At 36.2% G+C, this 27,604-nt stretch overlaps 1 protein-coding gene, 1 long non-coding RNA gene and 1 other non-coding gene across 3 annotated transcripts; all 3 read left to right on the top strand.

The window, feature by feature from the left end:
• The first annotated feature begins 1,549 nt into the window (after positions 1-1,549).
• On the top strand, positions 1,550-7,975 carry LOC132060160 (uncharacterized). Its single transcript, XR_009415891.1, has 2 exons — positions 1,550-1,706; positions 7,509-7,975. It is a non-coding gene; the product is annotated as an uncharacterized LOC132060160 (long non-coding RNA).
• Positions 7,976-22,828: 14,853 nt separating this feature from the next.
• Positions 22,829-26,867, top strand: LOC132060159 (actin-97). The gene is made up of 5 exons (XM_059453059.1): positions 22,829-22,958; positions 24,859-24,924; positions 25,056-25,449; positions 25,621-26,234; positions 26,593-26,867. Exons 2-5 carry the CDS (start codon positions 24,865-24,867, stop codon positions 26,656-26,658), a joined length of 1,134 nt encoding a protein of 377 aa, XP_059309042.1. The 5' UTR covers positions 22,829-22,958; positions 24,859-24,864; the 3' UTR covers positions 26,659-26,867.
• Positions 26,868-27,468: 601 nt separating this feature from the next.
• TRNAK-CUU (transfer RNA lysine (anticodon CUU)) lies at positions 27,469-27,541 on the top strand. Its single transcript has one exon. It is a non-coding gene; the product is annotated as a tRNA-Lys (tRNA).
• Positions 27,542-27,604: the final 63 nt, after the last annotated feature.

Genomic DNA, 27,604 nt, shown 5'->3' with positions numbered 1-27,604 from the left:
ACCTTAATCATAATGACCCATCTCCTTATCCGGTGGGGGATGAAATAACAATTAATTTCAATCTGCTCACTGTGTTCATAAAGAAATTGAATTATACTTAATATTTAACGCAACTTAATTATCAAAAATTTCATAAAATTTTTGAATTACACACAGTATTTAAAGCAGCCTAATTATCACAAAAGAGCATTAGCTTGAACATATAGTCACGATTTCAGTCCCCGCTGAAGCAATTGTGTCCGGTCTCCATTCATAAATAAGAATTGGTGCAGAAAATAGGCTGCCTTTTTAGCCAAAATAAAAAGAATAAAATTCGATGTGTACTCTAATACCTTTAATCAAATCTTAGGTAAAGATCAATTTGAAGTAGAATATCCTGATTTTGCTAGCCATAGCGAAATCGACACATGAGCGATCTATCAGACCGGGAAGAAGAGAAAGAAAGGTCAATCTCCGAAAGGCCTTCGCAAAGCTGAGCTTTGATCCTCCCATCCCTTTCAAAAGCCGTTTTAACTAAATGAATTTGATCCAAAATAAGTGTTACTTTAGAAACCAATAAGACATTAACTATTTTAATCCAAATCTGTTTTTCTCTAATATCTAATAGATAATCTGTATAATTTTCTTACAAGTCTCTTATTTACTCATTTTAGAAAGATAAAGAGTAATTTATTTTATTATTAAAAGAGAATAATTTCCTTAACATAGTAACTTTTCATAATTATTACTGTAAATAATTTTCTCAATCACAATGTCAAAACTTTAAAGGAAAATTATGTGACGTGGCAAACATTTAGATTGTATTTACGAAACCTAAGTATAATTTGTAAAAATTACGAAACATAGCTACTGTATTTATGACACGTAGCTATCAGCGCTGATACATTATGTGCTAATAGGTTTTAGCTGATATAGCTGATACTGCATGATACAACCCATACCCACCTAATACAACTGAGTTGACACCCGTTTGATACAGTTGATACCTGACTAACACAACTCTTTTGTGTAGTACAATAATTGTAAATACCTTTCGTATATATGCTAAGGGATTGTTTGGTAACTTGTTAGGAGTAAGTTATTCATGTATTAAAATCCCGCTAAAGTAATATAGTGTTTGGTAGCTAGTTATGATGTGAGTTATCCATGTATAAAATTAGTACGGTATTTGATTTGTAATTTAAAAACCCGCATTAACTAATACATGTATAAGTTACGAGGGAATAAACATATTATTTTATGTAAGGCAAAAGATGAAATAGCTAATACATGAATAATTAAACCCTGCATAAAATAATGCATAAATTCCCTCATAATTAATTTGTGTATTACTAACACCTGCATAACTCTAACCAGCTACCAAACAACACCCCGAGTGTTACGCTCCAAATTATAGCTATTTATGAAATTTTCACAACTTTAACCACATTTAAAAAGGACCAATGAAAACATTATTTTCACCAGATTTAGTTCAACTCTTTGCAATCACAATTTCACTTCACTCACACCATTGATTCTTCGTCTTCTTCGCTCTCATAACTCATAACTCGAATACTTTGATAGATAAAAGCAAAAAAATGAATAGAAAATTTGGTGGAGGGAAGAAACCAACAGGAACTCCATCAATGGCTTGGTCAACTGTGGTTGTCGTTGTTTCTCTCCTTGCTGGTGCCTCCCTTGTCCACAACTTTTTCAAACCTGATTTGGTAACTCCCCTTATCCCACTTTCACTTTTATTTTGAAACCCCTAATTGATTGATTATTGGAATTAAATGAGGTTGAAATGGAATGTGTTCTGTATTGAGTGTTTAAAATTGAGACGCACAAAGTGAAAATTTTGGTCCTTCTACGGTAGCAAGTTTGTTAGCAGTATGAGATTTGGGTGTTTTATTTTAAGGGTCATTTGGTAGCTGGTTAGCGATATGCAGATATTAATAATACATGGATTTATTTTATGTAGTTTTAGTTATGCAGGGTTTAGTTATTCATGTATTAGCTATTCCACCTTTTTGCCCTGTATAAAATAATAATAGATTTCCTTATAACTTATACATGTATTAGTTAATGCGGGTTTCTAAATTGCAAACCAAATACTGTACTAATTTTATACATGAATTACTCACCTCATAACTAGCTACCAAATACAGTATTTCTTATGCAAGATTTTAATACATGAATAAATTATTCCTAACCAGCTACCAAACGACCCCTAAGTGTTTACCTAGCAAGGGCGGATAGCGTGATTATATGTTTGATAAAATGCCCCTTCAACATTGCGGCTATCTAATGGTGGTGCCAGTTTAAAGACATTTGTGCTATCTCTTAACTATGCTTAGCTATAAAATTGAAACTTTTATGCAGTACATTATGTATGAGTACACAAGTTCCCCTATGCTGAATTGTGATTAGAATTTAACTGAATGATGCAAAAATGAGATCGACAGTGCGGTCTGCAATAAAAATTATCTAGTTTACATGAAATTTAGGTGTACTAATAGGCATGGTTTCTAGCAAGTAAGAGGAGTCTGTGTCTTTTTTCCTATGTCTTTTACCTGTCTGATATCAGTGGCGAAGCCAGGATTTTCATTTAGGGGTTCAAAAATTCTAAAAAGTAAATACACGAAGAAGTCAGGGGGTTCAACATCTACTATAGATACATAATAAATTAATTTTAACTTTAAAAATACAGTGTAATTTTTCGCCGAGGGGGTTCGGATGAAACCCCTGGAGCCAATGTGGCTCCGCCCCTGTTTGATATAACGCCCTTTGAATTTGTGGCTGAAACAAACTGGATAAAATTTATCTGTTAAATAGAACAGATAGGATATATTGATTCAATGAACGAAATTACAATAACTGGAATAAAAAATAGCAATAGAACAGCAATAACCCCAGTACATATCGCAAGTGAACCAGGTGATCCTACCGAGTTGGGCTATACATCAGGATATCGTCGAATACGACTAACACAAAGCGCAGGAGGTATGGCTTGAATACCTCGTTCATTGTACCCTGGAACGTCGGCCGGGCATTAATACCTGTCATGTGTGCGAAATGCTATTTTTGCGACATCTGCTGTCCTAGCCCTGATCTTATGGTATCCAGATGGTAAAAATAGATGGCTCCATATAATTTTTTGAATAACTCATCGATGGTTGGAATTGAAAATTTGTCTGACAGTGATGGCATTGAGAGCCCTATAATCAACACAGAACCGGAACCTTTAAGTACCATCCTTCTTCTGGACTAGTAACACTGGAGAGGAGAATGGGCTCATGCTAGCCATGATGACCCCATCCCCGAGCATGTCAGCGACCAGCTGCTCCATGACTTGTTTCTGGAAGTAGAGCTATTGATAAGGCTCGACATTGACCCGTTCTGCTCCTGGGTTCAAATGAATTGCATGATCCTGTGGCCTGGATGGAGGTAACCCTGTGGCTTTTGAAACACATTGGCAAATCTGCTAGGATAGCAAGCAAGTCTAGATCACGGCTCAGTAGGAGTCGAATCGGCTTGAACTATCTGTAGGCAATAATATGAAGACATAACATCAGTAGCTGCATTTTGCCGAAAGCTATGCAATTGGACTGGTTATAGCTGGAATGTCCCCTTTCCAACTTATGGTCGTCCATTGCAAATTGAACTCAAGTAGGCGATCTGCATAGTCAATCACTGTCTTTCCCAACGTAGAGAGCCATGAAGCCCCTAGGGTCACAGGTCCGCCATGCGTAGGGAGAACATACAGGTTAATGATAAGACTACACCCTGGAATGGTAAGAGCAACTTAGTGTTCAATCCCTTCGCACCTGAGATGTTGACCGATGTCCACCATAACTGGAAAACTCGAAATGGAATCAATAGACAGCTGAAGAAACTTAGCCACCCTACTCTGGACAAAGTTATGGTCACTACCTCTATCCACCAAGACTTGACTGAGAACCGTTCTCAAGGATCGAGAAACCGAAGTGTAGAGGATGAAGTTCCTCCCGCCAAAGCATAATACGGATAGCAGATTGCTCTTGGACTTCCAGATACCGCAAATCTTCTCGCTAAGAGATCGTCGGAGACAAATGGCTCGGCAAGGCAGGGTCAATATCGAGCCACAATGAGAAAAAGTAGTTGAGGCGGGAACTTACATTTATGATCGGCAGTGTACTTCTCCTCACTATGATAACATAACCTGCTCTCACGCACCCGCTCTCACGCTGGCTATGGATCTCAGCATGAGTGAGTTGTTTAAGGGGTGGTCGATTTGGTGCTTGAGGTGAGTCTGTGGTAGGGGTGAACGAGGCGGAGGGATTTTGAAATGGGGATGAATTGGGATCCGGTAAAGCGGAGCCCCTTTATTAGCAAAAACGGGTCGGACCGGACCCTTTTCTGCCTGGATCCGGCGCTCATGGATATGGGCCAACTTAAGTGCTTCTTTGGACGTAGTGATCCATGACCGAGAACTAAGTTTCTAATATCCTCTCTCAGCCCAGAAATAAAGTGTCTTACTATAAGTCCGTCGGAGTTATTATTCGTTTTGTTGGCGATGACTTCATATCTGGAGCTTCGCCAATCGGCCTTCAGCAGACTTGAGCCCCTTGGGCTGATAACGGATGTTCACCTTCTCATCAAAGTGTTCCCCAGCTGTTTGTTCAAAAACAGCCACCGCCTACCGATACCATTCTATAGCTTCTCCATCGAAGTAGAACTAAGCGAGAGATAACTTGTGGGTTTCTGCAATTTCGTAGAATTCGAAATAGCGCTCGACTTGGGATATCCATGCTTTCAGGGTTCTCATCATAGAATCTCCCCAATTCCACAGGCGCTAGTTTTTGACGGAGAGTTGGCGTCGCCGGCGTATGGTCGTCGCTTCTTTCCCCTGGCAATGGCAGCTTACCTCCATTGTTGGATCTCGAAGGTGAGGGGTTGGCAGCGCCATTTTGCCAACCACTTCCTATGACATACATTGAGTATCAGCGATATCCTTGGAATATGACTCCTGAACCTTAACTGATATACTGTTGAGAGCCTCCAGTAAAAACCTCTGGATGAAAGCACCAATGAATCAACTGGATAACAAAACTCTCTTAAATAGAATGGATTGGATACATTAGTTCAATGAACAAAGTTACAATAATTGGAATGGAAGATAGCAATAGAACAGTAAGAAATCACTGAGAAGAAGAAAGGGGATGAGGAGAAATACAGAGATAAGATGAGAAGGTAGAAACTCAATGCAAAAATACCCTGAATTTGTTATGCACACTCATAGCTATTTATAACAAACTCCACATCCTTCACACCCTGCACACAACACACGCTCCCCTTCACGTTTTGGTTACCCTGTCTTTACAATAAAATCAGCTCATCTTTTAGATGGATATGCTTATCCGCCGTGTCTGCCATATTGTCCTCCGTGTCGCCACTTGGATTCATGACAGTGGCTATCTAATGAATGGTGCCAATTGGGAAATTTTAACTACTAATAGTAGTGTTTCATCTCTAGATGCACACAACTTGACCTCTTTCGTAAGGCAACAAAAAGTTGAGTAATTTTTTGGGTATATGATGTCTGAGGAAAAAAGATTTTTTCTACATTGGAATGTCACTAGCTTGGGATTTAAGGATGAAAAATTGATATTGACACTTTAGTCTGCACTATAAAGATATCTAACCTTATTGAATCTAGGTGATGAGTTACAAGAAAAATATCCGCTTATACAAGTGGTATGCTTGTTTTGGTGACATTACTCCAACTTGAAATATCACTTATTCTATCTTTTGTCGCGAATTGCAGAACCAGAATGAGAGCATATCTTAATGATAATGCAGCTTACATGATTGTATGAGATAACTTTGTGTCTTTTCCAAAATGATATTTGGAACAATGTGAGTTGATCTTACTCTCTGTAAGAACTTACTTCTTTCCTAGAGTTTTACGGCCCACAAAAAAAAAAAAAAAAAAAAAAAAAAAAGATCAAAAGAACCTTGTAGATTTTCAAGTATGTAGGCATTAGCATCTGAACAGTCATCTTTAACTTACGTTTTTATCGATAACTAGTCAAATATTCTAATTACAATCATGAGAACTTAGACATAAAATATGGTGTCTTGTGTTGTAAATATGCATTGATCTTAAAAATGCCGATTAGCAGGGTTCTCCATCATATCTGACTATTCTTTTAACGTTCATAATCAAACACTAGAAGTACTTAACGGATATCATGTTTGCTAACATAATTTGTTCTTAAAACAGATCCATTATGTGATTAGACTTTCGAAACATTAGGAGGTTGTTCAATACATTAAAAAATGGTTTGCAAATTTAAAATTGAAACAAGCTTAAAATGTTTTCTGAAGATTCCTGCAAGAACATAAAGATACTTGACAAAACCTTAAGCTTTTACAACCTATAACTTTTACATTTTAATCATACACGGACTTATGAAAGAAAATTTATCATAACGACTCATTTCTTCATCCCCTATTTCCTCCCAACAATGTGGTGAAAGGATGAGTCTTTAGGTATTGAGTCCAAAAATCTAAAAGAAGTGAAAATATCTTACTCTGTTGCCTGTCCTATACAAATGTTTAGAAGAATTCATCATTTGTAACAGACTAAAAGCCAAAAGGTTACCTTAGGCAAATAGTAACAAAAGGTTATTTCGTACTTCTATATCTATATTTAGTCATCCAAGGATTAGCGTGCATTATATTGCTATTTTTGTATTTCTGATGTTTATGAGTATCCTTCTAAGAGGAGGAGAAGATCTGAATTGGGTATTGGGTTGGGGTCCGTCTGGCAAATATGAGAAGATAAGTTACACGGAGAATGAATGCAGAAATTCATAAACATGAGATATACACGGTAGTTATTTCCCTTCTTTATTGACCTTGTATTATTTTGTTTTAAATTTCTTTTTAACTGCTATTTGGATTGTGAGTTTTCGTTTAAACAAAAGTAGAGAAAAATATAGTACTAGATGTATTGGTTAAATGGTTAGTCACTTTACTGAAAGCAGAAAAAATAAGGTGGCCTCTTCTGGATGTTAAATTCACAAAAGATTCATTTCAATAAATGAAGCTGAAACTCTAGCAACGACCAAAGACTAAGGGACTAGTTCATGGATAATTGGCGAAAGCCTCCCTTATATTGGGCAAGAGTTTAGTCGATATGATGGCTAAAAACAATATCCCAAGTGCTACCAGTTTCAAAAAAAAAAAAAAAAATCCTAAGTGTATCTTGTTAGTTGAAATTCTTTTTAAGACTGTTTATTGTTGTAAGGCTTTGACAGGCACATAACATTTTGGTGTAAGCGGGGTTGAGGTTATTTTGTGAAATATCTTGGTATCAGTTACTTGTGATCTTCTAGGAATGATTTATCTTGTATTTACTCGATTGACCCTCTTTTGTAGAAGCTCATAATTTCTCTCGTTACTTCCTCCTAGTAGCTCCTTTTCCTATTGGTTTCAGATTCTTTTCTTATCTTGTAGCATTTGATCTATTGTTGAAATTGCAGACTCTGCCCCCTGTAGACAGCATAGATGGAATCAAGCAGAAAGATGCGGAGAAGCAATAATCTTTTATTTCTATTCATTTAAGTTTGATGAAAATCATGAAATGGAGTAGCTATTAACAGTAGTACGCGCACACCCCTCTCCTTCGCGCAGGACTGAGTTTTAGCACTTGAAGCTAAATGATGTTGCACATGTGAGATGATTTGAGTTCGGATTCACTGATTATTATGTTTTCTTGGACAGTCCAGTTCTTAGTTGTTCTTTCCCTTGTATTTCGCAGTTGTTCCTAGTAGCGGATAAACCAAGTTTAGTGTTTCGTGTTTTACTAGGTTGTGCTTTGTGCATGTACGTCTTCGTTGTCTGTCAATTGACCAAGAGACTGTAGCTCATTTGAAATGAAGTTCTCTTACCCAAAAGAACAAGAAGAAAATTATCCATGATTATGGTTCTGATGGCTTTTGAATATTGATGTTGCTGAGACTCTCTTAGATCTAAATATACATCTTCTAATGAAGTGCCAAAGCTAACTGAGTCCAAATGGTTCATCCATCCAAAGGGCCCGAGCCATCTGCTGAACTTACGGGGTCATTGTCACTTATGCGTTTGTACTGGTCTTTAATTTTTGGCCCTCGTAGTAATAACTTTTTTGCAGATTCATTAAGTGCTATACTTGCGAAACATACGAAGGTTGTTTAAAACATTAAACAATGGTTTGAAAGTTTATAGTTAAAACAAGCTTAAGTTAGTCAGTCATATTATGCTAAAGAAAATGTGTCCTGGAGATTCCTGCAATAACATAAAGATATACAGACTTGTGGGTTTTCTATTTATGAGCGTCTGGGCATTCACACAACCTGGTCCGACCTCTTCTAGTCACAAGAATTTCTATCAATAATGACTATTTTTTCATCCCCTATTTCCTCCCAGCTACGTGGTGAAAGGATGAGTTTTTGGTATAATATGGTGTGAATTTATGGAGTCAGATAAACCAAAAGAATTGAAAATATCGACTGTGTTGCCTGTCTTATTTAAGATGTTAAAGGAACTCACATTTTTTTTTTTTTTTGATGAAAGGTAAGAAGAACTCATCATTCGTAACATAAACTAAAAAGCTGCCTTAAGCAAATTGGTAATAAGAAGTTAATTTTTTCCTTCTATATCTATATTTAATCATTCAGGGATTAGAAGTTATGTTCCCAGTTTTGTTTTTATGATATTTAGAAGTATACTTCTAAGAGGAAGAAGAAGATTTGATATGTTTGGTTTGAGATCTGGCGAATATGAGAAGTTACAGGAAAGATAAAAATATGAGAAGTTACGGGAAAGATCAATGCACAAAGCTATAAAGATGAAATGCAAATATACCTATTTCCCTTCTTTATTGACATAGTATCTTTTTGCTTTAAATTTCTTTTTGACTTGAGTAAATGCCTGATCATGAACTGAAAGTCTGAAAGCAGAATGAATATGGTGGCCTCTTAAAAATTTTAGATCACAAAAGATATTATTTCAATAAATGAAGCTACATAACATATTTCCGGACACATCCTATAGCAACGACCAGAAACTGAGGGACTACATCCTTGGTTAATTGGCAAAACCTCCCTTATACTAAGCGAGAGTTTAGTTGATATTATGGCCAAAAACAATATCCTAAGTATATCTTGCTAGTTGAAATTCTTTTTAAGACTGTTTATGGTTCTGGGGTCTATTATACAAGAAATGGAGATATTGATGATGACGTCACACATCGTATTGGTTCAGGGTGGATGAAATGGAGGCTCGCTTCAGGAGTGCTGTCCACCGGAACTTAAAGGCAAGTTCCACAAAGTGGTGGTGACACCGTCTTTGATGTATGGAACGGAGAGTTGGCCAGTCAAGAACTCTCACGTTCAGAAGATGAAAGTTGCGGAAATGAGAATGTTGCGATGGATGTGTGGGCACACTAGGAGGGATAAAATTAGGAATGAAGATATCCGGGATAAGGTGGGGGTGGCATCAGTGGAGGACAAGATGCGAGAAGCGATACTGAGATGGTTTGGGCATGTGAAGAGGAGGGACATAGATGCCCCAAAGGCGAGGAGTGTGAGAGGTTGGCTATGGACGGTTTCGGTAAGAGAGAGAGGTAGGCCGAAGAAGTATTGGGGAGAGGTGATTGACAGACTTGGCCAGCTCGCTTCCGAGGACATGACCTTGGATAGGAGGTTATGGAGGACTCAGATTAAGTTAGAAGGCTAGTAGGTAGTCCCGCTTATCTCTTCGTACAAGTAGTCGCAGTTTTCTCTATAGTTTATTGTCCTTTGATTCCTACTACTATCTGTTGTTTCTTGTACTTCGATTATCTTATTTATCTGTGCTAGATACTGCCTTCTTTTCAGAACGCTTGATCATGACTTTTTTCGCTTTCGTTAGTTTCATTTTCATACTGCTTTGATCAGGTTATCCTTATCTAACCTTTTTTCGTCATGTTTTCTCTTGAGCCGAGCGTCTTTCAGAAATAGCCTCCCCAGACCCCACATTGTGGGATTTAACTAGGATGTTGTTGTTGTCGTTGTGTAAGGCTTTGACAGGCACATAACATTTTGGTGTAAGACGGGTTTGAGGGTATTATATGAAATATCTTGGTATCAGTTACTTGTGATCTTCTAGGAATGATTTATCTTGTATTTACTCGATTGACCCTCTTTTGTAGAAGCTCATAATTTCTCTCGTTACTTCCTCGTAGTAGCTCCTTTTCCTCTTGGTTTCAGACTCTTTTCGTATGCTTGTAACATTTGATCTATTGTTACAATCGCAGACTCTGCCCCCACTAGAAAGCGCAGATGGAATCAAGCAGAAAGATGCAGAGAAGCAATAATCTTTCATTTCTATTCATTTAAGTTTGATGAAAATCACTGTTACCATTCTAAAAAAAAAAAGTTTGATGAAAATCATGAAATGGAGTAGCTATTACTAACAAATAGGAACCCCACCGGGCCATCTTTTGTGTTGGATAGAGTTTTAGCAGTTGAAGCTAAATGATGTTGCACATGTGACATGATTTGAGTTCGGATTCACTGATTATTGTGCTTTCTTGGACAGACCAATTTCTTAGTTGTCCTTTCCTTTGTATTTTGCAGTTGTTCCTAGTAGCACATAAACCAAGTTTAGTGTTTCGCGTTTTACTAGGTTGTGCTTTGTGCGTGTACGTCTTCTGCTTTCTGTCCATTGACCGAAGTGACTGTAGCTCCTTTTGAAATGATGTCTCTTACCCATAAAAAGAAGAAAATTACCCATGATTATGGTTCTGATGGATTTTGAATTTTGATGTTCACTGCATTCTCATTGTGGAAAGGATCAAAATAACCCATCTACGAATATTTTAGTTCTATTATTCATTATGCTTTTGGGGTCATTAAATTATCGTTGCCAAATCATCTCATATTTGCTTTTGGTATCCTAATGAAGCTCCAACATGAAACGTAATTAAAGGTAAATTTTTTAATCTCAGTTGATCATATAGGACCGTGTGAAATGCACATATTCCAAGTTGATGCTTGTTAAAATCAAGGATAACTACACGATTTGCTAATGGAAAAGAGATAAAATTAAGAAAATTTTGTATAGTGAAAAGGTAAATTTGAGCCTTCTACCTTTGATCATTTTATGACCACTGATCATGCTTTGAATTATCAAATCCTATAGACTCCCTATTCTTGTTTCACAGTAATGCAAGTTTAGTCTTTATATTCAATTTGTAGTTGGATGTCTTACGATATTGCGTTAGAAATAAGGATAACTACATGACATAACTAACTCTAGTACATATTTGTATTTAGTAGCCATAGTTTAAAATAATTACATCCCATAGTAAATAATAATATGTTAAATACAACTTATAGCAATATATATATATATATATATATATATATATATATATATATATATACACAAAAGTAGAATACCCTATCATCACATTATTCACTTCCAACCCAACCCTCATCTCTCTCTTTCCATCTTCTCCCATTACTCTCCGCGCCACCCCGAAACCTAAGCCGTGAGTTCACATTGAATGTATCAGGCGCATTTCGACGTCTTCTCCGTACGCCACGCCTTTAAGCGCTTCTTCCCCTTTCCCCTCTCCGATGTCTTCTTCTGCGGCACAATAGCAACCTTCTTCTCATTTTCCCTTCTCCTGCCTTCTTCACCTTTTTGATTTGGAAAATACATTATTTCTTCGAATTTCGGATACGATCGGAATTTTTTTCGATACGAAGGTGACGGTGATGATGATGGAGAAAAGAAGGAAGAAGAAGAAGGTGTACAAAGATCGATCGGAATTTTTGGATGGAATTTTTTTTCCGTATCGTGTATACATATAGTGTATACTTACACTTTTGTATACATATTTTTTCAAGTTCTTTTTTTCGGATACGTATACATACACCGTATACAATATTTTCCGCGTTTTTCGAAGAAATATTTTTGTATACAAATGAATAGAGTGAATTTACGCCTGTATACAAATGAATACAATCAATTTTATTTTTTTTATTCAATATTTGAGTGTATTCGTTATTTTTTTGGTGTACATATGTTGTATACAGTGTTTTTCGCCTGTTTTTGTTAATTTTTTTGATGTATCTATATTGTGTACGCCTGTATTTGTTGTATACATACCAAAAAATATGGTGTTTGTTAATTTTTTGTGTATATATGTTTTTATATCTTCATTTTTTACTCGTATTTATGAATACGGATAGTCATTTTCATGAATACGGTGAAAAAACAAATTTTTTGTAACACCCCAAAATTTTTAAACTAACACTTGAATTTTCGATTGACTACACCTTGATGGTAAGGGTATATTTTACTTCGCACTTCTTGAATGCGAACTTGACGACATGGGAAACTTGTTTGAAGTGTTATAGTTTAGTATGTAAGATACTCCTATTATTATCTTAGTAATTTATTTGATGGATTAGATAGATATTTATAAAAGTGGGAAGCCTTTTTATTTTATTATTTTCTTTCAATCTTATCAAGTAAAATACATTAGTTTATTATTTTCTTTCAATCTTATCAAGTAAGATATATACCCTTTGGCTCTTATCCTCTCATCCCCACACTTCCAAAGAGTTCTTGAGAGTTCTTGAGGATTCCATAACCTTCCACAATCTTCCATAATTTTCCATAAATTCGTTTTCTCCAAGGAAGCAAGACACCAAAACCTCTCTTCTCTCATAATATTCATCACTAAATCAATCATCAAGACTTGCTTTGGTTGAGCCCCCAAACAACTCTACACAATTGAGGTAAGTTACAAACCCGTTTTGACTGGACTGTTGTTAGTGTTTTTAGCATAATTCCTTGCATAAAGCTCCGTTTAAGTGATTCAAGATGTTCTAGAAAGCTTTTTCATAGCCCTCACAACTTCGGCTCGTGCTTAAAATCTCGTTAGTATTTTGAGCATATCTTTTTGTACAAAACTGATATAGGAGTGATTCGAATTTCTCTAAAACCCCAAGACATATATCTACAACTTTTATCAAGGCCACAAAGTCTATTTTTGCCGTTTACCCCTTTGAAACTGAGCGACAGTACAAGATAGTAGTATTGTCCAGAATTCCTGTTTTGCTAGTTTAAGGTGATTTTCATCGATATCGTGGGTAGTTTTGATGTGCTGAAAGTATTGAACTTAATTAGACATTTGATTGTGTGTTAAGGCATATATATACTCTTGTACAAGCTAAGGGAAATTGGCTAAGGAAGTCGACATATCTACTTGATCGTTGTTTGGGATTTATAACTTCGATGTTTGTTTGAGCTTTAAAGCTCTAAAGCTCCAAGGTTTGCACCTAAACTTGAACTCCGCTCTCTTAATTTGGTTTGAGATATTGTGAGAAGCTTGAATCTTGGTAAAATAATATCTACTTTAAATTGTTGGCATATTGGTTTTTTGTTGCTTTGCTTGGATAGTTTACTTGCTTTGTGGGCTGTGAAGAATATCTCGAGACACATCAATATGATAACATGATCATTGAGAGTATGATTTTGTAGTTTGAGTTATAAGTATGCTAAAATCACATTGGTGTTATATGAAGCATTTTTGTAAGACGACTTAATTCGCCCACATATACGGATTGGCTCGAGCGTCATTATCAGACTCTTGATTATGGGGGTGACGACCCTTCTTGATTTCGGATCTTGCCCATCTTGACTTTGGATTTGCATTTCGTCTTGATGATGGACTTTTGTCCATTCTCGAGTATGAGTGAAAGCCACTTTCAACACGGCTCACATTCTCTTGATTATCGGATAACGATCCTTGAGCAGGGCTTCGATCCATCTTGATAGTGGCTTCGGTCCTTCTTGATATGGGCTTCGGTCCGTCTTGATGGGCTTCGGTCTTGGATACGGCTTCGGTCCATCTCTTCGATAGGGGCTTCGGTCCATCTTGATAGGGCTTCGGTCCTTCTGGATACGGGCTTCTGGCCCATCTGATGTGGCTTCCGTCTTTCTTGATATTTGATAGTGCTTGATGTGATGGCATGAAGTATGTGTTGGGCGAAATTAACTAACTGAATGACGTTTCGTGAATTAGCTTCAAAAGCCTTCTTGACACTTGGTATTTGAAGTTTTGAAAGCATTCTTGACACTTGGTATTTGAAACTTCGAAGGCTTCTTGACACTTGGTATTTAAAATATTAGTATCTTGAACTATCTTATGGTTTGGTGACTCTCTTGAAGTATCGTACACTGATTAAGTACTTGGCTATAACTCGGATGAGCTTATGTCTTCAACTTACTTCTTGCACTACTATTTGATTCATAGCTCATTATTAAATTAACCAAATGGTGGAAATTCTTGGAATTGCTTTGGAAAGCTTCTTGCTATGTGAGATTTTGAATATTGATATCTTGAACTATTTTAATATATGATATTTACTTTCTTGAAAGAATTGTACCTTCATTTAGTTCTTGTTTGATATTTCATTTCCTTGAAACCATTGTACTTTCGTTATGCGCTTTATGATGATTTTGACAAGCTTATTCCTAGAATTTATTGTGTGCTTCCTACATAGCCTGCTTCTCTTTTTTGTAAAATGTTAGTTAAGTTTATGTACCACTAAACTTTATGCTTAGCGATAGTTTGTTACTATCGTAGGTGATGCTCCGAGGGAGAATTAAGGATGGCCAATTGAGGTAGACTATTTGGAAGCTTAGAAGAAGATCACATTTGCATGAGCATGTTCATTTTGCATATGTTTGGGGACTTGTACATGATCCATGTGACACACTTAGGCATGCACTTTTGAAACTTGTTCACATGGGCCTATTTTCGCTACTAAATTATTGTGAATAACTTATTAAATAAATTTATTCTGAACGTTGAGGTATGAAATTTGCTTTTGTTTCGTAGGTGGCATCCTCCCAAAAGGGGGTGCTACATTTTTTTTTGTTTGTATTCATGAATACAGCGAAAATAAAAAACGAATACAGTGAAAAAAACGTATACAACCGTTGGCAGCTGGGTTGTTGCTACAAAATGTAAATATTGAAACATTTGCTATGTGGCTTGATTAAAACCCAAATGTTTGTCATTTATGTAGTTTGCCCTAGAAATAATAAGGAAAAACTACATGGCATAACTAACGCTACTACATATTTATATTTAGTAGCAATAGTTTAAAATAACTACATTCCATAGCTAATAATAATATGTTAAATACAACTTATAGCTATATATACATATACAAAGTAGAATACCCCATTATCACATTATTCACTTCCAACCCAATCCTCCCACCTCTCTCTCTCCCATTTTACCCCGCTGCTCCGTCGTCGGCCACCACGAAACTACCGGAGCTCCGGCAAAATGGAAAGCAATCAAAAAAAAAAAAAAAGAGGACGCCGCCATGGCAAAGATAGCCGTAAAGGAAAGCAAGAAGTGACGCGAGAAGGGTGACGCCGCCATGGCCGCAGGCATTGCCGTAAAGGAAAGCAAGCAATCATCACCACCCATTTACAACACATTTGTATCAGCACAAAGAGAGGACGCCGAAAAGGAAAAAAAAACTCAGATCTACGCCGGAAAAGAAAAAAAAACTCGTGTCTAGGCCGAAAAGAAAAAAAGCTCGGGATCTAACGGAAGTACTTCCTTTTTGTTATATACATACGGTATATACGGTGTCATATACGGATTTTGAAATGTATACAAATGAAGACAGTGAACTTTTTGAAGTGCATACAAATGTCAGACGTTGTTGTATTCGCCGGAATTTTTTTTTGTTTAGACTGGGAAAAGTCCAAATTTTCGCTGTATTTGTTGTATATTTACCGTGTATACAATGTTTTTCGCTTGTATTGTTGTATAGATACCAGAAAATATGGCGTATTTGTTAATTTTTTGGTGTATCTATGATGTATACAGCGTTTTTTGCTTGTATTTGTTGTATTCATATCGAAAAATAGGGTGAATACAATATAAAAGTAGCTACAATGAATACAGTTGAGTTGAATACATTTAAATTGAATACAAAATTCTGCAAATTTTAATGATTGTATTCATGAATACAGCGACATGAATACAATAAGTAACTGATGTAAATAGGTAAAATGTAGCTAAAAAGCAAAAATAAGGCTTCCAAGTTAGTCATTTATAAAATTTCCCAAATAATAACCCTTGTGGGCTCTTATAGTTCGTATGACAGTCTTTAATGTATGTTTTAAAGATTCGAAATTGTATTTGGTAACTGGAGAAAATGGGAGCATCCCACTTCTAGAGTTTGGGCACATAATTTTTTGGAAATTAAATTGTTTTCTATTTGTTTCGATCATATTCGGACAATAAAGTTGTAACACCCCGTACCTTTAACCTAAGCTTTGACCATGATCCTAGACTTAGAAAACCAGATAAAGAATGTGGGAATTTGAAATTTCCTCTTCAGTTGTAAGATGGGGGTTTATGCCCATGAACGGTGACCATATTTCAGTATACGCCCTGTATTTCAAGTCGTAAACTGGTACCAAAGAAATCTGAGCATTCTGGAATTTGGCATTTGGAGGTTACATTGTTAAATACGGATCGTATTTTAAAATACGGCCCGTATTTCAAAACGTATTTGGAATTTGGGAAAACTTCCTTGATGAAAGTTGTAGAGATTTGAATTACCTTTCCAACAAAAGATATTATGGGGGTCAAACGTATATTTGTGCAAGAGTTATGGCCATTTTGCGAAGAGTCGCAAAGGTCAATCCACACAAAATTAGGACCGTATTTCAAAATACGGCCCGTCTTTCAAAATACGAAATGATTTTGCCGGGCGTAAAATTTAATTTTCCGTAACAAAGATATATTCGTCCATATCAGGTTCAAATCATTATTTTTCATTCCTTCAAACCCTAGAACGACCTCCTACCCTTTCCCATCATCAAGGAAAGCCTATTTTAATTATTCCAAGTCAATTCTAATATATATCCTTGTAATCTAAACAAGAAATCATCATTCCTAACCTAGGGTTTTCAAGAAAACCCATCTCAAGGTTCAAGATTCAAGATTTTGGAAATTTTCTTCAAAGTTCAAGTCTTTAATTCAAGTTTTGGAGTATTACCAGGTATGTAGAGTTGCTATCTACGTGTGGGGACATCATTGTTCTTCCCCACGCCTCTTCTTTCATAAAAGTATGAAGCTTTACAAAAAAATTAGGATTTTTAACCATGTTCATGATAACCCTAGGTCCATATCCCCATGATTATATTATGTATTGAATTATTATTAATTCTTCATTGAGTTCTTGATATTTCATTATGATTATTGAGAATCCGTCCGAAATCCATGAAAACCCATACTTTGCATCCCATGAGTTCCTACATGCAAGTTATGAATCATTATGTTATTTTCAAGAAAACACTTTACATGATTTACACGTTTTCATGCAAGTATATTATGTAATTATATTGTTCAAACCCATGTTTTACAAGCTATTTGATATAAAACCGTGTTTATGTTATATCACTTCAGAACATGTTTACAAGTTATTTCATGACACTATGTTACAAGTCATTTCATGAAACCATGTTACAAGTTAATTTCGTGAAATCACGATTACAAGTTATTTCACGAAAATCATGGGCTTCTTAGCCAACTATATCATGTTTATGTTTTTGGAAGTTGCGTAGTTAACCGAGAAGGCTCAGTAAAGCCTGAAACTACCTAGCCACCGTAGGATAAGGGTTGTCAGCAAGGAGGCAATACCTTCATTATGCAGTTTAGATCCTTACATGCTTATTATTATTTAAATCTCATATTCCTGGCAAGGTGTGAGTGTTCTGCTGGTAGGACGCAAGTACCAGATCATGTTGTCGGTTATATTATAGCACTCCTCACGTTACAAGTAGTTATATATACATGTATTTCCATTGATTTACGGTTTTTAGACTTTACTCACGCTTCATGCTCATGTTCAGGTTATATTCAGTTTCAGTTCATGTCCTATACCAATATTATATATGTATATGTAATTATGTCCATGTCAGATACTCATGTTCATGACCAGGTTTCAGTTTCAGTTTCAGCCCTTATCATGTTATTTCATGTACCATGTTTATTTCATTCAGTTGCTTTACATACCAGTACATTTAATGTGCTGACATCCCCTTTCTATTGCCCGGGGGCCTGCATTTCACGATGCAGGTATGGATTTACAGGACGACGCATCTGCTCTATAGGATCATCCACGTATCAGCTTTTGGTGAGCCCCATCTCCTTCGGGGTTTAGTCATTATTTACTTTTATGTCAGTTATGCATTTAAGGTATCTTAGGGCCTTGTCCCGCCAGTATGATTAGTAGTTCGGACTCATGTTGCAGGTTTCATAGACTAGACAAGTCGTTATGTTATGTCGTACTTTCGTAGCTCGGTTAGCCATTTTGGCTCATTTATGATATTATCCGCATTCATGATTTAAACAAGTATTTCTATTTAATATTATGACTTACTATGTTTTACAAAGGCTTACTATGCATTCGTGTCTTATTCCGCTTATGATATGTCTCATACCGATTCAGCAAGCCATGTGGTTCGCTCGGTTACATGTAGTAAGGCACCGAGTGCCGTATTTCGCCCAGGCCATGGTTCGGGGCGTGACAAAAGTATAATAAATAAAGAGATGAATTTTATTTAGCTAGCGTTTGGCCATAGACTTTGGATCAAATTTTGAAAATGCGTCTTCAAATTTTTTGGGTCATTCGCACAAATGTCCTTACTCGAGTGGTCTTTAATTTTTGCCCCTTAAATTGCTGGTCTTTAATTTTGCCTTTGGCACTTTAAGTGTGTTATATCTCGTAATTTGTACGTTGGGACAATTTTGGGACGAGTCGTACATAAGTATTACTGGCATGGAATATTAAGGGCAAGCTTGGAATTTGGAAATTTTCATTATACATGACTTCGGAAAAGTCAAGTGGCCGTGGGACCCACCCATGGATGGCCAATTGTTTCAAGCCATGGAAGGGGTGTATGTGTCCATCTTATATTTATAAGGGTTAAATATATATATAGACAAAGATGACTATGCAAGGCAACAATTCATCTTTTATGGTTTAAAGAAAAATCTAGAAAATTGGAGAAAAAGGAAAAAAAAAAAAAAAAAAAAAGGCCAGCCAAGGGGCATGTGGCCACCTTGGTATGGATTATGTATCATTATATATATAGAGGAGGATGACCAAACAAGATATATTCATTATGTTGCAAAGTCTAGACAATTCAAGAGAAAGAAAAAAAAATAGGAGACCATCTTGGCTACGAGGGTCGGCCGAATATGGTCCCTCAAAGTTGATCAAGAAAAATTCTTTTCTCCTTGTCTCTCTACTAATTGGAAGGCCCTCGTTAACGTGGAGTAGTTGTTGGAACAAGAAAATCGTCCGTTGTTGCCTTGAACACTTCTAGCCGGAGAAGTTGATTGGGAGAGTAAGACTTAATCCTTATTTTCATATGTTGGGCTTGGTTTGTGCATGTTGGAAGTGTGGAAACGAATGAAATTCATGAAATTGTGGTGTTGTTGTGGTGGCCGTGTATGTTGTCTTGGCGTATGTACGCCACGTGCGTAAGAATGATGAATTCATTTCACTTAGTATTGTAGTTGTGTTTGTTGTGGATTCTATGATGTAAAGTGAAGGTTTAGTGATCCAAGTTGAAGTGATAAACGTATGGGCTGATTTGGAAGATAATGTGATTTCAATATAGTTTCTTGTATAGATGAAAATGAGGTTGCTAACGTAGGGATTTGTTGATGTAGTTTATGAATTTGGGAGAAAGAAATGCATTATTGTTGTCCCTATGGAAATTGGTGGTTTCGGGTTCCATGGCATATTGTTTGGAATGTTCTTAAATCTTGTTTGGATGGTTGCGGATTAGTAATTGAATACGTGAGCATTGGTGTTGGTTTGATCGTATGTAGTTTATTTGAATATAAATGAAATGTTGTGTCGAATTGTGTAGAAAGGAATTATTAATGTTAGAATGCGTTTTGAATCACTTATGGATATTGTTAGTATGGTTGTTGGTATGTTTGTTGTTGATTTGGCCGAGTTGAATTCTCGGGGGCGTTGAAATTATAGGGGAAGTCTTTGCCAAATTTCGTAGACAAAGTGTTAGTTTGGAATGGGATTCTTAAGTGTTTATGGCTAATGGTTGATATCTAATGACGTTGTTGTAGATTGTTGGAAGCCCGAGAGACTTAGGCTTGACTAGCGTAGGGAAGCGAACAAGGTATGTAAAGCTCTCAACCTTTCTTTCTTTTGGCATGTCTTAGTTGAAAGTAAGTTATGACACGCACTCCGAGGTAACTCTATTCTTGCGATCCGGCATGTTTGTGATACTTATTTGTTTCTTGATATCCGTATTCGTAATGTAGTCGAATTATGGCTCTTATGTCTTTTGCATGACTAAATTTCAAAAGTTGCATGAAAGTTTTGTTTTCACGAGAATTTTGTTTCTAAATGATTCCGAAACTACGAACGTCCGTAACTTTCACAGAAGGGCTCGGATCGCTTCGATATGTTCGTGGGAAGTCCTAAAGTGAATAAGATTCGTAACTTTCATAGGCGGGCCCGGATTGGGTTGACGCTCGCCCGTGGGTCCCGCGACTTTCTATGTTTGGTCCTAACGACCTATTTTTGAAAGAACTTAATATGACTATTTTTCCGACCCCCGAGTATGATTATATACTTATCTATTGAGTCTGAAATGATGATTCGTATACTTATGATTCCGATACGTTGCTATGATTTCTAAAATTCCGTTTGATATGTTTCCGAGTAACGTCCGAAAGATTTTTGATATAACTTTTGTCCCGACTTTCAAATGACGGTCCGTTTGTACTATTTCACCGAGTCTCTCGGAAATGATTTACGTGCATATGGTTTCTCACTACTCGCTCGTGCATGCCTCAATGCATCTTTCACCGAGTCCCGGCCGGCACGTATTCGTGCACATTCCATCGCATTGTTCACCGAGTCCCTCACTGTAGGCCGGCACGGTATATATATATATATATGATGATATGATGATATGGGGATGGTGGCCGATGGCATATGATGATTCTCACCACCGAGTCCCTCACTGTAGGTCGGCACGTATATATATATATGTATATATGTACGCATACATGATTATGATATGATTTTACTCACCGAGTCCCTCACTGTAGGGCCGGCACGGTATATATGTACGATGATATGATGATATGATTATGATATGATTTTACTTACCGATATATGTATATGCATGATAAATGTTTTAAAAGGCGAGTTTTATGATTTTTCAGGTCATTGTACTTGTTTCTGTAATTCCTACTTCGATTATGACCCTGTTTTCTGTATTTCCATGCTTTACATGCTCAGTACATATTCCGTACTGACCCCCTTTCTTCGGGGGCTGCGTTTCATGCCGCGGCAGTACACCTGTACGATGTCAAGATATTAGTAGAAGATGTTGTGCCCGGATTAATGCTCCATTTTCTCCGAGTGCCGCCGAGTCGCCGTATTATGTTATGGTATCATGTTCCATGCTAGAGACTTTGCGTACATTGCCATGTATATAGTATGTCGGTTGTAAAAAGCTCCATAAGCCGACGTATTGTTACGCATTATTTTTACAGATTTTATACGATTATAGACTTCGTTTGATTTGAAAAAGTATGAAAAGCTCATTTGATTTCCGAAAACCTTTCATGATGTGTTTATGTTATGATCTAAGGGCCCAGTATGATTTGAGTATCACGAGAGTCAGCGGGTTCGCTCGGCCCTAGGTAAGGGTCGGGTGCCCATCACACCCTATCGGATTAAGGGTGTGACAAAGTGGCCGAAAATACCCTTGAGATTTTGGGTTTGAACCCTAGCAGAGTATTAAAAAAATTCGTAGGGCAAAATCTCATAGCAAATTAGGTCTGCTCGGACAAAAGAAGGCCTACTTCTGTAGAATCCAACATAGTAAAAAAATAAAAAAATAAAAAATTCCTTGCAAACTTTTGTCTTAAGGCATTTCTAAACTCTGCCTTATAGGGCAGAATTTGCCTAAGACATAACTAAGTTCTGTCTTATAAAGCAAAATTTACTTATGCTAAAACAGAATTTTCGCGAAGTCTTACCTTCCTAAATTATTTTTTGTTTTTACTGAGCTGGGTTCGAACCAGAACCTCGAGGTATTTTTGGCCATTTTTTTAAGCGAACGACAAAAATTAAAGACCAGCAATTTGAGGGCAAAAATTAAAGACCAGCGCCTTTGAAGGGCAATCTGTGTAATAAAATGAATTTTTTTTGAAGTTCCAAAAACCTATCCAGTCCAGTTTTTGGGTTTTTCCAAGTAAAATGCAATTCATGGCCAATCACAACTTCAAGTTCCAAAAGCCACAAAAAACTCAAATTTTCAAGTTTCAAATTTCAAACTTCAAAATCGCCAAACGACTTGTATAATTTGTGATTCCCAAGATTTGATTTAACATTATTGGTTGACAAAATATTGAAAGAAAGCAAAATAAGAAATGAAAAAAATGAGGGAAAATATAAACACTGAATTTAATAATGAATACAAATACTGAATTTTATTTTAATCTGTGATTCTAAAAATTAATTTAATATTAATGGTTAGCAAAATAAAATAAAAATGAGGGAAAAAGCGATAAAATAGGGAGGTGTGAGTGTGTGACAACCACTAATGGAGTAATGAAGTAATGATAGCCTCCCACGACGTGTTATCCTGACTGTGAACAACAGATCCAACGGCTCACATTTCTTCTCCAATCTTCCTATATAAACTCTCATTCTTTTCTCATTTTCCTCTTAGAGAGTTAGAATAGAAAGAAAGAAAGAAAGAGAGTTTTACCACATTTTTGCATTTCCTCTCTCTCTCTCTAAATCTCTCTTTCTCTCTCTACAATATTCTCTTCCATTTTCACTTCCTAAAAAAAAAAGGTATAATTTCATCTACATTTGCATTTTCAATTCATTTTTTTCGATTTTTTAAATAATTACATTTGATTTTATTTTAATTTGTGATTCTCGTTTTTATTTTTTTTTATAATTATATTTGATATTGAGGCTTAATTTATTGATTTTTTTGGTAGTAATTAAGTTTTCGATTTATAGATCCGTTCGTTAGAATATTCTGTTGTTAATCGTTAGTTGTTGATATGTAAAAAATAATATTAAAATTGAATGAGCTACATCACATTTGCTGTTAATTCGTCTGCATTTACAATTTCAATCACTTTTTTTTTTTTTATAAAATTGTATTTGATTTTAGGTATAATTGATTGATTTGTTGTAGTAATTAAGTTTTCGATCGATAGATCCGTTTTGTTATCCGTTAGTTGCCTAATAATATAAAAATTAGTATCAAAAATTGTAACTCATGAGCATAGAAATACTTGTTATTGTTTTTTTGAGTAAGGTTTTGATTAGGATTTTTATTGGATAATTAGTATCAAAATTGAATGAGTTATAGGACATTTTGTAGATTCTGTAGATATAACTCGGATATGGTTATCGATGAATACAGAATGAATTGTTATTATTTTTTGTAAGGTTTTGATTAGGATTTTGTTGGATCTGCTGAATACTTTTTGACAATGAATGTGATACTAGTAACAGTAAAATAAAAAATAACAAAAAAAAATTAAAAAAAATAAGAGGTCTGTTAGTTTTAAGGGCAAAAGTGAACCAGAAAGGTGAGCGGAGGGGTATTTCTAGCAAAATCGGTGGATGAAGGGTATATTTAGACCTTTTGAGATAATCCAGGGGCATTTTTGGTTATCGATGAACACAGAATTGTTTGATTAGGATTTTGTTGGATCTGCCTAGTATTTTTTGACAATGAATGTGATACGAGTATTCAATTAATGTGATAGATCCGTGCTCGTTAACTGATAATGTCCAGCACAGCAGAAACAACTATAATAGTGCTACTAGTATTTGTTGATTTGTTGTGGGGATCATAGTATAGTGCAATATTTATCATAGTGCAATAGAATACTGCGGATGCGTTTCGTGATGATCTGGTAAATTAATGATTGTAATGCACTAGATTTGGGAAAAGATGTGGAATGGAATCTGAATTATATGGTTTATTGGAGTCTCATTGTAACTTTCTGTGTGAAATAGAAGCTATCGAGTTTTATGTGTAAAAGTATATGAAATTTCAGGTGTATTATGTGTTATTTAATGTGTATATTATAAGGTTTGATAAAGTTGTATCTCATCAACCTAATAAATGTAAAATCCACCAAAAAAACTTGTGATGATTATATATCATTTATCCCTTATCCATCGCAAACCAATATTACATTTTCTGTATCCTCGACTCACAAATTTTATTGTAGCTTTCTCTGACCAACTTTGTTAGTGTATTTTGTGAGCTGGTTCAATATGTCCGTAGAATTTCAATGCTGTGAAGCGTATTCTACTTATTTGTTGATGCACTGGTTTATCATTAGCTATATTAATTTTGTAATTTTTTATTTTATCAAGATCATTAGCTATAGTAATATCTTTAATTCTTCAACAATTTATTATTCAATTGTGTGCGAGCCTTCATTTATAATCCCTGCAAAGAGAGAATAAATTTCTTGAAAAACGGAAAAAACAGAGGTTTAAAATATTAGTATCCTTTTGAACAAAGGAATAGTAAGAACATCTCTTTCCCATAAGGTGTGTGCTTTTGCATGGGACTTTATGTGTTCAGCATATTTAAAAAGTTGTTCGTTATTTAGAAATAACGAAAGCTAGTATAAGGAACAAAATATCAGAATCATATAGTAACTATTTGGACCTATACATCTTTTACTGAAGTTTCATTTTGCAATGCAGGAAATAGCATAAGATGGCAGACGGAGAGGATATTCAGCCCCTTGTCTGTGACAATGGAACAGGAATGGTCAAGGTAAGCTGAAGTATTTTTGTACTACTACAGAGTTTACGTGCTATTTTTTTTTTTTCCCTAGTGATGCTTGTTACCTTGTGCTCCATTATGTTTACATAATAAAGAGATCCTTACATTGGTTTATTATCTAGGCTGGGTTTGCTGGAGATGATGCTCCACGAGCTGTGTTTCCTAGTATTGTTGGACGCCCGCGCCATACTGGTGTTATGGTGGGTATGGGTCAAAAAGATGCCTATGTGGGAGATGAAGCCCAATCAAAGAGAGGTATTTTAACTCTTAAATACCCAATTGAGCACGGAATTGTTAGCAATTGGGATGATATGGAGAAGATATGGCATCATACTTTCTACAATGAGCTTCGTGTTGCTCCCGAGGAGCATCCCGTCCTCCTAACTGAAGCCCCACTTAACCCAAAGGCTAATCGTGAAAAGATGACCCAGATTATGTTTGAGACTTTTAATACCCCAGCTATGTATGTTGCTATTCAAGCTGTGCTCTCACTGTATGCCAGTGGTCGTACCACCGGTAAGAAAATTTTCCTTCTTTATTAGCATATGTAGTTTTTTGATGCTTCTACCACGAAAAGATCTTGCATTTATGTGATGCTCAGTGGATGTGACTACTTATAACCTTGTAATTTTTGACATGATTGTTATTGGTCGTGTTATTGCTGCTAATTCTTTTTCTCCTCCACAGGTATTGTGTTGGACTCTGGTGATGGTGTCAGCCACACTGTCCCAATTTATGAAGGTTATGCCCTTCCACATGCCATTCTCCGTCTTGACTTGGCAGGTCGTGACCTCACTGATAGTCTGATGAAGATCCTCACCGAGCGTGGTTACTCGTTCACCACCTCAGCTGAGCGGGAAATTGTCAGGGACGTGAAAGAAAAGCTTGCTTACATAGCTCTTGACTATGAACAGGAACTCGAGACTTCAAAGACCAGCTCTTCTGTAGAGAAGAGCTATGAGCTCCCTGATGGGCAGGTGATCACCATTGGTGCTGAGCGTTTCCGGTGTCCTGAGGTCCTTTTCCAACCTTCAATGATTGGAATGGAAGCTGCAGGAATCCACGAGACTACATACAACTCTATCATGAAGTGTGATGTGGATATTAGAAAGGACCTTTATGGAAACATCGTGCTCAGTGGTGGATCTACCATGTTCCCGGGTATTGCTGATAGAATGAGCAAAGAAATTACTGCATTGGCACCTAGCAGCATGAAGATTAAGGTGGTAGCTCCACCAGAGAGGAAATACAGTGTCTGGATTGGAGGCTCTATCTTGGCTTCCCTCAGCACCTTCCAGCAGGTCTGCTTCCTCCTCTCTCCTAATATTAGAATATATACTCCCTTCGTCCCAATTTATGTGAAGGTGTGTGACTAGGCATGGAGTTTAAGGGAAAAAAGAAGAAAACTTGTTGTTTAAAATAAGCTATAGAAATTTCTGGCCGATAAATCATTTCATTATGGGCAAAATGAGAAGCTTGAAGTTAAACTGTTATTCAATATGGAAAGATGTCATTTTTTTTTAGGATTGACTAAAAAGGAAAGAGTTGCGTATAAATTGGGATGGGGAGTAATAAGCTTTGCTTTTTTCATTGTCTTTTATAACTAGAAGTTTGATGGTTTTTCTGATGGTGTTTTCTGCTTCTCTTCTGTTTCTGTAGATGTGGATCGCAAAGGCAGAGTATGACGAATCTGGTCCTTCTATTGTCCACAGAAAGTGCTTCTAATTTTCCAAGATTTACAATGTTGATGAAAGGAAAATATTTCTTATTTCCTACCGGATCAGAAATGCGGTTGCAGTGTTATATTCTAGCTTTATTTTCTGTATTTTTGTTCACATTTTGGATTGAAGATATTGAGAGGGCAAGGAGTTGATTGTTGGGTTTATCCTAATTCTTTTATTTCTATTGAATTAGAAGTTTCAACTTTTCCAGTATTCTTCTCTTTTATGTGTGCTCCTCTTCCCTCCCTTCCCTCGTCTACTTAAGATGACTGAAGATGGCTTGACTAGGCAATAATCTAATTAATGGTGTCTTTTCGTGACATATACATAACTTTACTTCTACTGGCGAGTACTTATAGACACCGACATAAACCGTTTCACCATGTGTACATTATGATGTTCAATCTTGGTCCAATTAACTAGGTCGTCTCACCATATGGTGACTGTCGATTATATGCTAAACTGTTTCAATAAAATTAACAAACTTGGTGGAAGATCACGGAACTCAAAACTTAATAAACAAACTTGGTGGAAGATCACGGAACTAAAAATTAAGGATGAAACAGTCACAAAATATGTATATTATCTGTCTTATAATGTTATTTGAAATCACTTGGTTCTTAATGATCATAAATCCTTGAACTGGTGAAAATGGGGCTGAAGTGTATCATTATGAAGGAATTTGTTCAGAGCGAATCCTTGCTTGTGCTCATTATAATTAAGTTTGATCATGACAACAAAATATATAGAAAAGTATAGTGTTTTTCCTCATCCAGTATAATATTAGTTATTATGTGAGCTTGAGGTAATCAAAGCCCGTCTAGCTCAGTTGGTAGAGCGCAAGGCTCTTAACCTTGTGGTCGTGGGTTCGAGCCCCACGGTGGGCGTTTCTTTCTTTCTATGTTTTCTTTTCTTTCTATGTTTTCTTTTTTGTCTAATGAATAATATCT

Source organism: Lycium ferocissimum, chromosome 6 (genome assembly GCF_029784015.1).
Source record: "Lycium ferocissimum isolate CSIRO_LF1 chromosome 6, AGI_CSIRO_Lferr_CH_V1, whole genome shotgun sequence".
In the NCBI taxonomy this organism is placed as follows: domain Eukaryota; kingdom Viridiplantae; phylum Streptophyta; class Magnoliopsida; order Solanales; family Solanaceae; genus Lycium; species Lycium ferocissimum.
This window is presented reverse-complemented; position numbering and strand designations above follow the sequence as displayed.